The following is a 14,532-nucleotide window of genomic DNA, read 5'->3' as shown; positions in this document are numbered from 1 at the left end:
CCCCAAGAAGTTAGTTAACTGGCACAAAATAAGCAAAACCAAGCAGTGAACCAGACTTGTTTGGCCGTGTAGATGAGTTTTTACCACAAGGATAGTATTGTTTGTGTTGCTGTGACATAGGATTCAAATACAGCAATCACCTTTTTTAATCAGATGGCCCAGCCCTCTGGAATTTTAAAGTTCATTATTTGCAACAAACTTAAGAGTTTACATTGAGTTGCTCACGCCTGTCAGAAGAGTTCTGAGTAATACTAAAATTCTGCATATTGACTTGGAAAAAATAACCCTGTGAGAAGAAATGTAACCCAATGATCAGCACCTAAGACTAAAGTCGTGACTCCAGACTTGACTTGACTAGTTCTATGAATAGCTCTGCCACAAATCTGCTGTTACCAGAGCCATGCCCTTCTGTGCCATAGCAGTTCAACAGCTATTCACTGACATCTTCTGGTCTGATCTCTATGCACATGCACAAGCCTGGATCAGAAAGATGACACCTTTATTTATTGTTAAGAAACAGGGAGGTCAGGGGAAGAGAAGGGTGTAGTAAAACTGCTCTGCTTCCCAGTAACCAAAATTCATGAGCCCATCCTGCTGATACATGGTTCCTCACTTGCACTCTCACACCAAGGATGGGAAGTTACATATCTCTACTTTGAGTTTAACAGTACAGATATGATCATCAGTGCTAGGTTTTTGGGGAATCTCTGAGTCCTAATAACCTTGAGTCAGGTTTGTAATCATACCAATGTCATTGGAGGATACATTCCAATTTACCCTAAAAATACCACCAGCTTGCCGTCACACAAAAGTTAATTTACTTATTAACAAAGTAATTTATAGCCAAATGACTTACTCTATGGATTAACACAAACAATAAGGGTTCCATTGGCCAAAGGGAAAAGGAGCCTGCTAGGTGTTTAAAAGGGGGCCAGGGGAGACAGCAAAGATAAAGTAAGGATAATCTTACCTTGAGGGCATGAAGTTAAAACCTTCCTGATTTATGCAGTTCCATGGGAAGCAGGAGAGCAATTAAACCAAAAGCAAGTACTACAGACAAAAGAGTTTAATAATGCAATACAGTTTCTTATTTCCTTCTGTAGTACACCAGAATACCTTACAGACTTAACAGTACATGTGCACTGTTTTAAGATTTCAAAAATACACAGGACATGGTTGTTGTTGGACCAGAGAGCACTGGTGGCTGGAAGTCTGGCCAGGGTGCAGAGCTGGTCCAGGGGCTATGAGGGGCACCTGAAAGCCAAGCTGGTCCAGCAGCCATGAGGGAGGGTGGGGGGAAACTGGGAAGCTGGGAGCCTCCCAGGGAGAGCCCAAAGGCCAGCAACATAGGCACTAAATTTGACCCCTTCGCCCCAATCCTGGTCCAGTCATGTCCCAAGGGTGCCAGACCAGGGAGTCCCACCCGTAGTTGTCATCTCTGCACCCTCTTTGGTCTCACAGCAATGAGTTCTGATAGAGAAGAAGCCAATATAACATTAGTTTCCCTATTACATGTACATCTTAGTTCTATGATACATAAATGTAGCTGTTTCTAGGTTCAACGTATGGTTGTGAGATACATAAAGTATAGATTTACACACAAATATTTCTGTTAATTGAACAGATGAACGCTAAGATTCCTGGAATGTAAATATTCACTAGTAATTTTAAGGGTCACTTTGTACTTATTCATTTCACACCACTCTAGACAGATTTAAAGGGGAATCTCTCATCCTACAGCAATCACTAATTAATTTATAAGAATGAGCGCATTCCATCTTTAAAAAGAAATACGGGGAAGGGAAGTCTAAAACAAGCTAGCACACTCCGGGGTACACTATACAAACACCTTTGTAATTCAGCATCGTGGCACAGAATTTGAGCAAGTATGAGTTATGAAAGCAGAATCAGACATTTATATATGCCTTTCTACAATACCAAATGCATCACTCACATATATAGATGCTTCAAAATATTACAATATCCTTTCAGAATTCTATACGAACCAGTAAGTCAGTATAGAAGCTCAGCACACTGGAATTTTAAGAGGCAAGGGAATTAAGTACTTGTTTAAAAATAGCAATATAAACTCCACCTCTTCGGGTTCTTTTGCATGACCTTGTCCCTACCAAGACTCATTTTACAGTCATTAAAAACAGGCATGATCAGTGGTCTGATTATGCCCAGGTTTTGACATGTGTAGCTTTAAACCATTCCAAGACAGATTTTACAAAAGCATTGCCATGCAGCGTTCATCTGTCTTTAGCCGCAGCTTTACTCAATCACAAAGTAGAAACACATCACACAGTTGAGGGGAAAATAAGGGAGATATTGGCCACCTACCGTCCACGAAAGCTTATGCTCCAAAATGTTAGTCTGTAAGGTGCCACAAGTCTTCTCATTGTTTTTAAAAACACTCCAGTAAATGGCCACATATTAGCTATCTAACAGAAAAAGACATCCAGACCGTTTTTTGAAGTATGTAAATAAAAATTCTGACTCTGGTTCTTAAATATTTGACTACATACATCCCTTCTCACACCCCATCCCCTGAACAGAAACCCCACATCCATACTCCAACATATGCCAATAAACTCCATCACGTTGTCACCTTGATCAAATGTATTTTAGCTCTTGTTGCCTGAAAGTATCTTGAAATATCTGAATGATAAAATGACTACATAGAAGTTTGTTACCTGGAGATTGTGAGCCTCAGTTTCTTTGTATTTATCCAATGTAAGTGACCAATAAGACAAGAATATTTTATTTGATAGCATCAGCTTTTCAGTCATAGTACTATAGTGTCAGACAATTGGCCAAGAAGATAAAACTACAAACACTGTTTATTTACATACTTTATACTGTATAATCTGCTTTCAAATAATTTTAAACTCATGAATTACTTTTAGATGAAACATCATTGTGACCCTTATGCAAAACTAGAGAATTATAGTCTATGACAGACTTAAAAAAAATCTGTTTTTACTAGCCCTGCAAAGTTTCTTACCATAGTTTATAAGCCCAATGAAGTTCACATATGGCCCAGAGGAGGACGGGGATGGCGGAAACGTACCAAGGGAGATTTACAGTCTATACTTTTATTATTCAGCTTTTTAAAACAAAACAGTACCAGAAAAAAATCTGCAAGGTGCTGCATCCACAGAGCAACGCTAAATGCAGATATCTTGGTAAGACAGAGGTCCCACTGCGAAGAGTATGTGGGTGACACTAATGGAAAGACAGGTTGCAAGGAGGCCATTGCTAAGTCATAAAATAAGGCCTTTGCAGACACACTGGACCACTAGCAACATTGTAGGTTATTTTAATTTTTACTGTTCAACAACAGGAAGGTAAACAAGAGAGTCCTCACCATGATGCCAGGTCCTTTCCATCAGAAATTTTTGCATGCTTTCTGCATATATGTATTTGTGGGAAGCTGAACCTTTGTGAAGACATCCCCAGAGATTTCAGTTCAGACTCCATCATGGCAGGAAGAAAAATAATGTAAAGCTGGAAGTTTAAGGGGCACTGAAATTTTTTGGGGTACCCAAGAACACTCCACTCCCTATCCCCTGCAAAAGGAATGCATATATAAACCTGGACTACCAAAAAAAAAAAAAAAACAACTTAATTTCTCATACATTTTAAGCTGCTAGATCCACATGAATCCATTTTCCTGGCAATACATCTCTCCCACATAAGACATAACTAAGAAAGGCTCAGAAACTCACAGGGCTGGTTTAAAGCAGACACTGTACGATTTTCTTTCCCTCTTACCTTTTTTGGAGATAAGGCTGCCTCCAAAGTGGTTACTGAAGAGGCTGTTGTTATAATTACTGCTATCTAGTATTGTAATCATTATTTTGCTTTACTCACCCACATGGAAAATTGTATGTGTGATCTTACAAGAGGATACATTTCAAATTAGCTACAATTTCCGTGTGCAGTGCAAAATGGTAAGATCTACCAGAAAGAGAAATGCTATCTTTAGACCTGGTTAGTTTTCCAGGGCTGATGGGGTGGGGCGCAAGCGGGGGACACTTGAACCAGGGCTCCAAGCTCAGGGGATTCCCTCAAACATCTGTAACAGCTGTGAAAGTAAACCGAAAATGGGAGGGGTAGGTACCCAGTGAACAAGATGTATGTGGGCCTCAAATTTCTCTCTGCACTACTTCTCTCTCTAGTTTGAAGAAACAAGGATGAGATGTACAGACTCCTACCAATGCCATTATAAGAAAGATTTCTCAATTATTGTTGTTTCAAGCAACATTTACTCCACCAAAGTTCTCCCCTCCATGAAAAGGAATATTCCTTTACTGAACATGAAAGATTCCTTTAGAGACTTGGTGTACAGACTTTGGTTTCTCTCCAACACACAAAAATATATTTGGTGGTAGACTAGAGACACTGGCAAAAAAGGGAGGGTATGTCTAATGACTAAAACATAAAATTAACATGGTTCAATACAGCGAGGACTGATGTATATCAAAGCAATGTATGTCACAGATTTAAATCAGAAAGCATGAAAACACAATTTAAATGAATTTTAATTGTCTCACATGCGCACTGTTAGTTATTTTCCCACAGGCTATGATCATTAAAAACAAGTTAATTTGCAACTAAATACAGCATTTACACTAAGTTGACACCACAGATAGCATCTGTACATTATTTAAGCAATGATATAGCTTAACTTACACTTATTCAGTCTTAGTTTTCACATTTTTATTATGTTAGAAAATGGAAAATGATGGCTCTCTTATTTTCTAAATTAATGTTTTAACTGTGATGATGTATGTCAAGCTCTCTTTGTATGGGAATTAGAAGTCAATAAACATATACAAATATATTTAGTTAAATAAAACTACCTTAAATATACCCTACATATAGAAAAAGTTTATGAAAACAAGTTTTGTATTTAACATTACCTGATGTAATAAACAAGAGGTATTCTCTGGAGTAAATTGAACTGATGGTGATCAGGAACAACATCCTTCTAGATTTTAGAACCATTCAATATCTCCAGCCCTGCCCCAAATGACTGTGTGACTTGTGGTCATTTCTCTGTCTCAGTTTCCCAGTACATAAGATGTAGAGAGTCAGACCCACTTCACAAGAAAGGAGCAAGACTTACAAAGTCAGTGCAAGCAAGGGTCTGGCGCATTTCTGTAGTACATTTCATCCAATGCAATATGCTTGATGTGCTGACTCTCTGTTACTACAATCAGAAATGCCAAGTTAAGTGTTTAATATACCAGAGTGCTAGTTAAAACAGTGATACCCATAGCGCAGAGAAAAGCACTGAAGCTAATACAAGTGTGAAGCTGTTGAAGCAGCTTTATTCATTGAGTCCATTATGCTGTATTTTAGATATTAATATTATTTCACATTTTCCTATTTCTAAAAAGGCATTTTTCTACCAGAAGATCCATATGGGAAGTCATCTCTTCTATTTAAAAGAGAAACTGTTATAAGTGTTCCATTTAAATCACCAAACAAGCTATCCTACCTCTCCTGTGTTTCAAGTAACAAGTAGCTCAGGTTTCCAGACAAAACACCCAATGGTGTCTTGCGGAATGCGACACTTATCCTGACCAGGTGGAGGATCTCACTTCTCCAACACACATGCTGGTTTTTGGATAGTTTAATTTGCTGTAACTCCAGACCTGCCAAAAACTTCATGAAAATTGCTTTCTGAAGTTCTTCTCTTCCTCACCTGCTGAAGAGGGTTACCTACAAGACCAGCAGCACCAGTTCCACACTACACTTTGAACCACATTCCCATCAGAGATCTGCTACTGATCAAGATCCAGCCTCTGCACAGTTCTCCCAACTGATCTTATTTGTGCCAAGAGAAGTTGTGAGTGGTCCTAACTTGCTCAGGTGTTTTTATATTTTAATTAATATCAAGACTGGGGAGCCAGCTCTGGAATTTCATCCTCAACTAAGTCCCCACTCTTGCCTGTCAGAAGTCAGGCCCCTTCCACTTGTTTCCACATATCTGTGATCGTTTTGCTGCCCAAAAGGGACTATGGCTGTGTCCCAACAAATATCCTGTCTGTAGTGGTTTTGCCCTAGAATGAAGAGTAGCGTTACAGGAAACATCATCTCCCCATGTGGTTACATTCTCCCACTTCCCATGTACTTCCCTTTCATTACACTGTTGCCTCTTGCAATTTGTTCCACATTAGTCCAGTCTGTTCACTCCATGTTCTGTCAGTCACTGCAGCTCACAATCCTGTTGCTATCATGACTATAACAGACGAAGCCCGAAGATGTGCCCAGAGCAGGTCCCCTATGCATCCCTCATAACAACAAGGTCCTGATTCTGCCACTCAAACAGCCAGGTTCTGGATCAGAGGCCTAGGAAGTCCCAATGAATGGTTCAAAAGAGATTTGGGGTTTTAAAACGTTGCTTTAGGATGTTCTTACTGAAAATGGTTGGGGGGGGTGCCCCACTGCTAGCTATTTGATCACATGCATTATATCACACTACATCCAAGGCTGCACTACCTTAAGTAATTTAAGTTACATCATAATGTCTCTCAGACAGGAGCCCATCTCATGTGTTTAGGGAGTATATAATACAATGAGGTACCAACCCATGATAGCAGGCTCTACCATAACACCAGTAATCATGAATGTTCATTTAGGATGCTGCTAAGAGAAAGAAAGAAAGAAAATGTCTGAGAAACCTAGTCTGAAACAGAAACACCACCACCCTCTATTAAAGTTTGATGTGCTAAAATATTTACAGTTCAAACTGAACTATTCAGGGGCTTCTTGGCAGCAAAGTGTGAGTAGTTTATTTTGCCACATGCTCAAGAAGCCACAGAAGCTACACAGTGTTCTTAACAAACAAGCCACTACGCTGCACAGATCTGAAGCACTCCATGAAACCAGGTGGGTGGGAGAAGGTAAGGGGGAAAACGGATATAAAAGGCAGACAGGTGGCTGAAGCACAGCAATAGTAAACACATTAAAATGACCAATCACCAAAATGTAGCCACAGGGCTCAATACAGTCCATGGAGCTTTATAGCAGTCATTGCTGAGCCTAATTGTTGTGGCCAGTTCAACCCACACATCCAAGCAAAGCTACAGCAAGGCAAACTGGACCTCAGGTCTCCCCCTCCACATAAGAGATTGCAAAGGGTGTCCTAGTCAGTTCTCTTTTACACACATTAGGTGGCAAGTTGCCAGCAACTGTTTGATGAGCCAAACTTGGGTCCCTTGAACTAAGCCATCACCTAAAGCTGTGCGGAAAAGCACATGCCTCTCATATCAGCCAAGTTCCTGGAAAGCATTTGAGTACAGGACAGGATGTTGGGTTTTTGGTTTTTTTTTTTTGGCTTCTTCAGAAAGCTGCTGATGCCTTAACCCTTTGAGATACAGACACTAGGTCAACCCACATACACTGCTGTAATACCATGCAATGTGGTGCTAATACTACTAAGATGTTAGGAGATGTACTCACAGCAAGTTGGATTATTGCCTAGATAGCCAAGTGGCACATCAGGTCAAGCTCCCGAATTAGCGGGCAGTAATCATATCATCCTACATCTTGTTAGTATTCTCAGCAAGGGTATTGGTGGCTGCCAGCCAATGGGAACCGTACACCAGTAAGATAAGAGAAAATAGCACAAGCTCAAGGAGAGCAGTCAGAGTTGTATGCTGCTGTCCCCTCCAGGTCAGAGAGAAGAGATAGTAATATAAGAGAATCACATGAAGAACATCGCAGTCTCCTGGAGATTCACTCTCCAGATCAGAAATCACTTCTAAACCAATTCTTTACCACCGAGCAGGCAAATCCCTGTGCTCGTGCTTCTGCAATCATGAGGAAGGTTTAATTATATCATAAAATTCAGTGTCTAGTCTTTGTTCTCTTACAACAACAGCAATAATTAACAAAACTTCAAAAGAAGAAGAATCTATACTGATTCCCCACAGAAGCTTTTTGGCATCACATTCTTCTCAACATCCTCTGGGAACTAGACTGATTCTGATTACAGGACTCTATTGGGTTATACTGGCACATGAAAATGCCAAGTTAATATTTATGTAGTCAGCTAATTAGCATACATTTAGTAACAGACCTTTACTTGACCCTCTGAGCTGCTCCCACACACCTCAGACCATTCCTTTATGCTGCCCCCTTGTGCCTGAATAAGTAGGCTAAAGACTGAGGAATACAGTGGGAAGCCTGAAATCATACCCTCAGAGTGAAGTTTGCATCCTTGTGGTAAGTCTTGATTTCCAGAGAAATAACGGGAACTTTGCCTGCATAGATCTGATTTCCTTCCATGAGGGAGAGTGTTCTAAAGGGGGCTCTCACAAAAAAAAAAAAAAAAAATTTGGGGAGCTTCAAGTGCAGCCATTAACTCATGACCATTATGACAATTTTTCTGAACAACTTAACTCTATGAAAATACAAATGAACATGCACACGTACACATCCAAATCCTTGTAATTTATGTAGCATTTGGGGTTATTTTGCAAACTCAACAGCTGTGGCCACACTTGGCCAAAACTTTGAAATGGCCATGCTAATGGCCAAGCTAATGGCCAAATCAAAGAATACTAATGAAGTGCTGAAATGAATATTCAGTGCCTCAGTAGCGTGCTGCCGGCTGCAGTGCTTTGAAAGTGCTGTTTTCAAACACATGTGCCTCAGCTACATGGGAGCCCTTTTCGAAAGGACCTCGCACATTTCGAAATCCCTTATTCCTCTCAGCTGATTTTGGGGAAGAAGGGGCTTCCGGAAGGAAGGTTTCCTTCTGGAAGATCCCCACAGGCCACGCATCTCCACGTGTACTTCAGAGTCCAGAAGAGCTTCTTCCAGACTCCGAACCACATGCTGATATGCTAATGAGGCATGGAAAATTTGCATCTGCACCTCATTAGCATCTTTTGGTTAGGTCATTAGCGTGCTACTTCCAGAAGAAGCAGCACATGGAGACACAGCCTGAGAACACTTATCCAGCTAGTTATGCACCCACCCTAGACGCAGCTGCGTCTAAGTTGTACTTGCTGAGTTTATTGATAAGAAAGTCATGTGAGACCATGTCAAACACCTTACTGAAGTCTAGGTATACCACATCCACCACCTCTCCCTTATCCACAAAACTTGTTCTCCTGTCAAAAAAAATTAAAAAAAAAGCTCAGATTGGTCTGGCATGATTTGTTCTTTTCAAATCCATGCTGGCTACTACCTATTGCCTTATTTTCATCCAGCTGTTTGCAGATGAATTCCTTAATTATTTACTCCATTAACTTTCCCTGCACAGAAGTTAAACTGACTGGTCTGTAGTTTCCTGGGTTGTTCTTTTTCCCCTTTTTATAGACAGGCACTATGCGTGCCCTCTTCCAGTCTTCTGCAACATCTCCTGACCTCCAGAATTTTTCAAAGATGATAGCTAAAGGCTCAGAAACCTCCTTTATCAGCTCCTTAAGTATTCTAGGATGCACTTCATCAGGCCCTGGTGACTTGAAGACATCTAATTTTTCTAAGTAATTTTAAACTTGTTCTTTACGTATTTTATCCTCTAAACCTACCCTCTTCCCACTAGCATGCATTATGTTAGGCATTTCTGCATCAGCCTTTTTGGTGAAGGCCGAAACAAAGAAGTCATTAAGTATCTCTGCTATTTCCAAGTTTCCTGATATTATTTCTCCCTCCTCACTCGGTAGTGGGCCTACCCTGTCCTTGGTCTTCCTCTTGCTTCTAATATTTTTATAGAATGACCTCGTTACCCTTTATGCCTCTAATTAATCTGAGCTCATTCTGTCCCTTGGTCTTTCTAATCTTGCCCCTCAATACACACACTCTTTGCTTATATACATCTTTTGTAATTCCTCCTACTTCCCACTTTTTATGCGATTCCCATACAGAACACAAATAAGGTACTTTAGAAAATTTCTAGCTAGTAAGTCTGCATCTGTGAAAAGTAATATTTGTATGTTTGCTAATATCACTTTTCAAAGCAGGAACTTATTACCTAGCTGGGAGGCAGTGAAAAGGGATCTCAAACATGCAAATATCACTTTTCACAGCTGACTCACTTGGACAAATTAAGCCTTGGATGGGATGGTAGCTAGGGAGGCAGAAGGGGCTCAGGAACTAAGGGAAGCAGCTTGCCACCCATGACCCCAAGGCTGAAGTCAGAAAGCCTGAGCACCACCATCCAAGGGAAAGTGTGGAATTCATACAGGTTGTTTGCTAATCTGGCATTTGTGGCTCCATAAGGAGGGCTGAGGAAGGGCCCAACCCCTACTTGCAGACCCAAGGGTGGGCCAGTTCTTCTCCCCCAGCACCTAAGCACAGCCTAGGGGGCTGTAACCACAAGAAAAGACTCTGATGACTACATTTGAGAAAGGCTGGCACTGTAAAGAGTGCCATACCATATCCATGCACTTATATAACACAGTCATTGAACAGCAAAGTAAAACTCAATTTTAAAATTCAACATTACACAGTGGATAATTTGAAGCCTTTGGGAACTAGCCTCATGTCAGTACATTTCAGACACTGTCATAGTGCAACTGCTCTCCCACTGCCTCATATGCCCATGCACAACAGCACATGAGACAATAAAATGACGACTCCAGATAATCAAATTCATACCTATATTCAGAGTACAATTCCCCCTTCTCACTCTAAGGGAAGTCAGAGCCCCATTAAAATCAGTGATGCTAAGCCAAAGTAAAAATGGTGTATGGCGTGAGCAAAAATTGTCCTGCAGTGGCCCCCAGTCCTAGACCAGAGCCCCGCTGCGCTAGACACGATACTAATGCATAACAGAATAAGGCAGACATTTTTATGGCATCTACATGACACATAAGTATCCTGCAAATGATAAAAAGAACGTATGTTGCTCTCTTGTTCCACTGAGCAACATCGTGTGGGGAAGTATGAGAGGGATTTACTCTCCCACTTGGTGAGCATCTGGACAATGTGCTCTCCCTGTGCACACTGATTACCAGGTCTACTTCTCCTTTTTATACTAGTCAAGTTGCACCAGCTGTACCCTATGTTTATTCACTTAGTTTTGGTGACGATAATATTTTTCAAGGAGCCACTCTACGAATGTAATCAACAGACTTGCTGGACAACAATTTATAGTTTGGTATGAATGGAGATGATCATTCGTAGGCGTCTAACATTTTCGCGGTACATTATAAAGCTAAGCCCTCTTGCAGGAGTGTGCTGGGAGTATAGGATCTGGGCAGGTGGTAGGGTATAGGATCTCATAGGAAAGGAGGGTCCAGGAGGGGTATGGGACCTGGGAGGAGGGTACAGGAGGGGTTTGCCAGTGTGCCTGGATTCAGTTCATGAGGTTTGGGGCTCTCCCATCCCTTGCAGCAGAGAGCCAGCACTCATGTTTCAACCTCATAGGGACAGGGAGGTCCAGGAGGAGGAGGAGCACCATGACGGCTCTCTACTGCAGGGATGGGCTGAATCCCAGTCTTGCTGGCCAGATACACGCGAGATGCAGGCTGGACTGTAGGTTCACACCCTGTTGTAAAGAGATGCTAATTTTCTGTAGCGTGGTAGCTGGCTGCTGTAGTTGTGTATCCTATCTGCATTGTTTTGGCAACCCTGACTAATGGAGAATGATGCTCTTGCTTGTTACTAAGTGATTCAATGTTTGTTCCAGTTAAAATAGAATATTGCTTGGTTTACGAAGATTCCCTAACCCATTCAAAAAAGAGGGCAGGCTAGGGAGTGGCAGACAGATTAATCTCAGATAAAAATTAAGTGTCTTTTTCCACACGTCTAATCTACAGTCAGGTGTGATGCTGAGGTTCCTTATCACTTTCTCATTCAATAGGCTGAACAATGAACGTTACATCTCTTATGGCAACTGTCTTCACAGAACAGTATTCATAGAATCACAGAACTGGAAGAAACCCTGAGAAGCCATCAAGTCCAGTCCCCTGCAATTACGCAGTACCAAGCACCATCTAGATCATCCCTGAAGTCTTTGTCTAACCTGTTCTTCAGTATCTCTAATGATGGAGATTCCACAACCTCCCTAGGCAATTTATTCCAGCATTTAACCACCCTGACCATTAGGAAGTTTTTCCTAATGTTCAACTTAAATCTTCCTTGCTGCAATTTAAGCCCATTGCTTCTTTTCCTACCATCAGTAGAGCCTTGCAAATCCACAGATATCTGCTTTACATACACACAAATGTCAATGGAGATATCCGCTTCTCAATTTTGTGGATACAGATAAAAATTTTGTATCTGCACAGGGCTTTAATCATCAGAGACTAAAAAGACAACTTTTTCCCCCTCTTTCTCCTTGCACAAACCCTTTAGGTACTTGAAGCTATTACCCATGTCCTCTCAGTTTTTGCTTTCCCAGCCTAAACAAAACACAGTTCTTTCAATTTTCCCTCACAGATCACATTTTCTAGATTTTTTTAAAAATCATTTTTGCTGCTGTTAGCTGGGATTTTTTTCCAGTGTGTCCACATTTTCTTGAAGTGTGGCACTCAGTAGTCCAGCTAAGGCCTCATTAGCACAGAAGAGAGCAGAAGAATTACTGTTTGTGTCTTGGTTACAACACTCCTGTTAATACTCCTTGCTGAACTGATTTTGCCAGCCTCTACTGCCTAGCCCCCAAATCCATGGATAGGCACAGGGCATCTTATGAAAATTAAATTTATTTTAATAGCCCCATTATGGCACAGAAGCACTGCAGGAGTTCAAAGCAGACACATGAGAGTAAGGAAGAAAGTTAAGGGGCCCCAAACTTTCACCCTTAAGATGGACCACATCTTACTAGAAACAATATCTTTAAGACAGCCTCCGCTCCAATTCATTGTGGCACAAACTATCTTCTTTGCTATGTGCCTTCACACCAGGATGACATTGCTGTGACTTCCACAGCAGCTGCTTACAGATTTAAAAAATAAATAAATAAAAATCAGGAAATTATATGTGGTTTCTTTTAATGCAATTTAGCAGACTGAAAAAGAAGAGGGCCAGCACCACAAACTCCATACTGACCAGTCTGGAGACAAAGATCTCTTGCATTTCATTATTTGGGTTGGTGTATGTTTCCCATTCTCAAACCTCCCCCGCTTACAAAACACTAACACTTTTAGTCTCCTTCTGTTTCAGACTGTCAGAGAGCAGAAACCATCATGTGAAAAGAACCAGGAAAACAACAATGAACTATACAGAATATTCCAGAGAGTGGCAAGAGACTGTCCTTTCAGCAGCTCTGAAATTAACGTTTAAGGCAAGGGAAAAGGAGCCTTCAAAAAACTGCATCTGTGTGGCTAGGTACACAGAACAAGACAGCAGCAGGGATTTGCAGACATTTCCCATCTAGCTAAATAAAAAGACATACAAAGATGAAAGCAAAAGCATCTCTCTATTGGCTCCCTCAGAGATACATATGTATGGGCTGGGTGAGAAAAATCCTTCTGCATTTTAGAATCATTTTCATGGTTTTCAGATACTCAAGATTTTCTGTGCCCTATGCATTTTTCTATTGCCTGCATTAGATACATATGCTACACTGCATTATCTGCCTTAGTGTGCAACTTTGACACCATTTACAATCCCCCCACGCTCTCCTAAAAAATTCAGATGTATCACTTGGCCAGGATTTCTCGTGGGCAAATCAAGCAGTTCATATTTTGACTGCATGTGCTGCAGACACGACTCCCTTTCATTTCAGTGTGCTTCACTCTTGCTTATGCAGAGGCTGAGCCTGATCTCATAGCTGGAGACTATGTAAAAGAGTCTGTGAGGGACATGACAAGGGTGTGGAAGAAGGTCCATTCTACCTATCCCTGGAGTTAGCCATCATCAAACTAAAGGGGATTGGAAATCACCATCTTACCTGGTTTTCCGTCTGCGAGAAGGCTTCTCCACCAGGCCTGTTGTTCTGCGGGTGGGAAAGAGAGAGAAGACACTGACCTGAAAAGGCCAAGGCAATAAGTACCAGGAAGGGTAGAGGGGTAGCAGGCTTCAGCTAACAGACACCAGAGTCCCCCACCACCCTGACCTCACTGGCATCATTCAGTACTGGTTAGGCACTGACAGCATGCTCAGCTCTGAGCAAGGGGCCTGATCCCCAGGGACTGACACATAAAGGACTACAGTGGGGCAGGCGAGGTGGGGTGGGGGTGTTTACAGCTGAGGCTGGGAGGGGGAGACCTGGCAAGGCACAGGGGAGAGGGCACAACAGGGGGCACTGCACTGGTCATGGCGGAAGAGAGCAGCACTGGGGGGCACAGGGTAGCACAGACGTGACAGAGGGACCCGGGGGAGCAGAGGGGAGGAGGGTCCAACACTTGGGTGAGGGGAGAGGCCGGCGCCTCCTGAGCAGTACCGGGGGGGCAGGCGGAAGGAGAGTCGGGCTCACAGTGGGGGAGGGACAAGAGGACGGCGGCAGGACTGTGGGAAGGGAGGAGGGGGGGTGAAGAGAGAGTCGGGGACACAGGCTGCCGGAGCAGGGGGCCGGGAAGCCGAGGGGGATACGCGGAAGAAGAACCGGGGACGCGGACAAGG

General features: G+C 42.1%; 1 protein-coding gene across 4 annotated transcripts in view; it reads right to left on the bottom strand.

The window, feature by feature from the left end:
• Nucleotides 1-14,532, bottom strand: part of SCAI (suppressor of cancer cell invasion) — a 106,904-nt gene that overhangs the window by 91,867 nt on the left and 505 nt on the right. For 2 of the 4 annotated variants that reach the window (XR_012648341.1, XM_075015394.1), the window contains exon 2: nucleotides 13,862-13,906. Coding sequence is in view for 2 of the 4 variants with exons in the window: in XM_075015394.1 (XP_074871495.1) it covers nucleotides 13,862-13,906 (45 nt within the window). In the remaining 2 variants the exon portion in view is untranslated. Of the gene's footprint in view, nucleotides 1-13,861; nucleotides 13,907-14,026; nucleotides 14,416-14,532 lie in introns of those variants that run through there. The other 2 variants (XM_075015395.1, XM_075015396.1) reach the window with 2 other exon arrangements.

The sequence above is a fragment of the Carettochelys insculpta genome, chromosome 21 (assembly GCF_033958435.1).
Source record: "Carettochelys insculpta isolate YL-2023 chromosome 21, ASM3395843v1, whole genome shotgun sequence".
Classification (NCBI taxonomy): Eukaryota; Metazoa; Chordata; order Testudines; family Carettochelyidae; genus Carettochelys; species Carettochelys insculpta.
The sequence above is the reverse complement of the archived record's forward strand: the minus strand, read 5'-3'. Positions and strand labels throughout refer to the sequence as shown.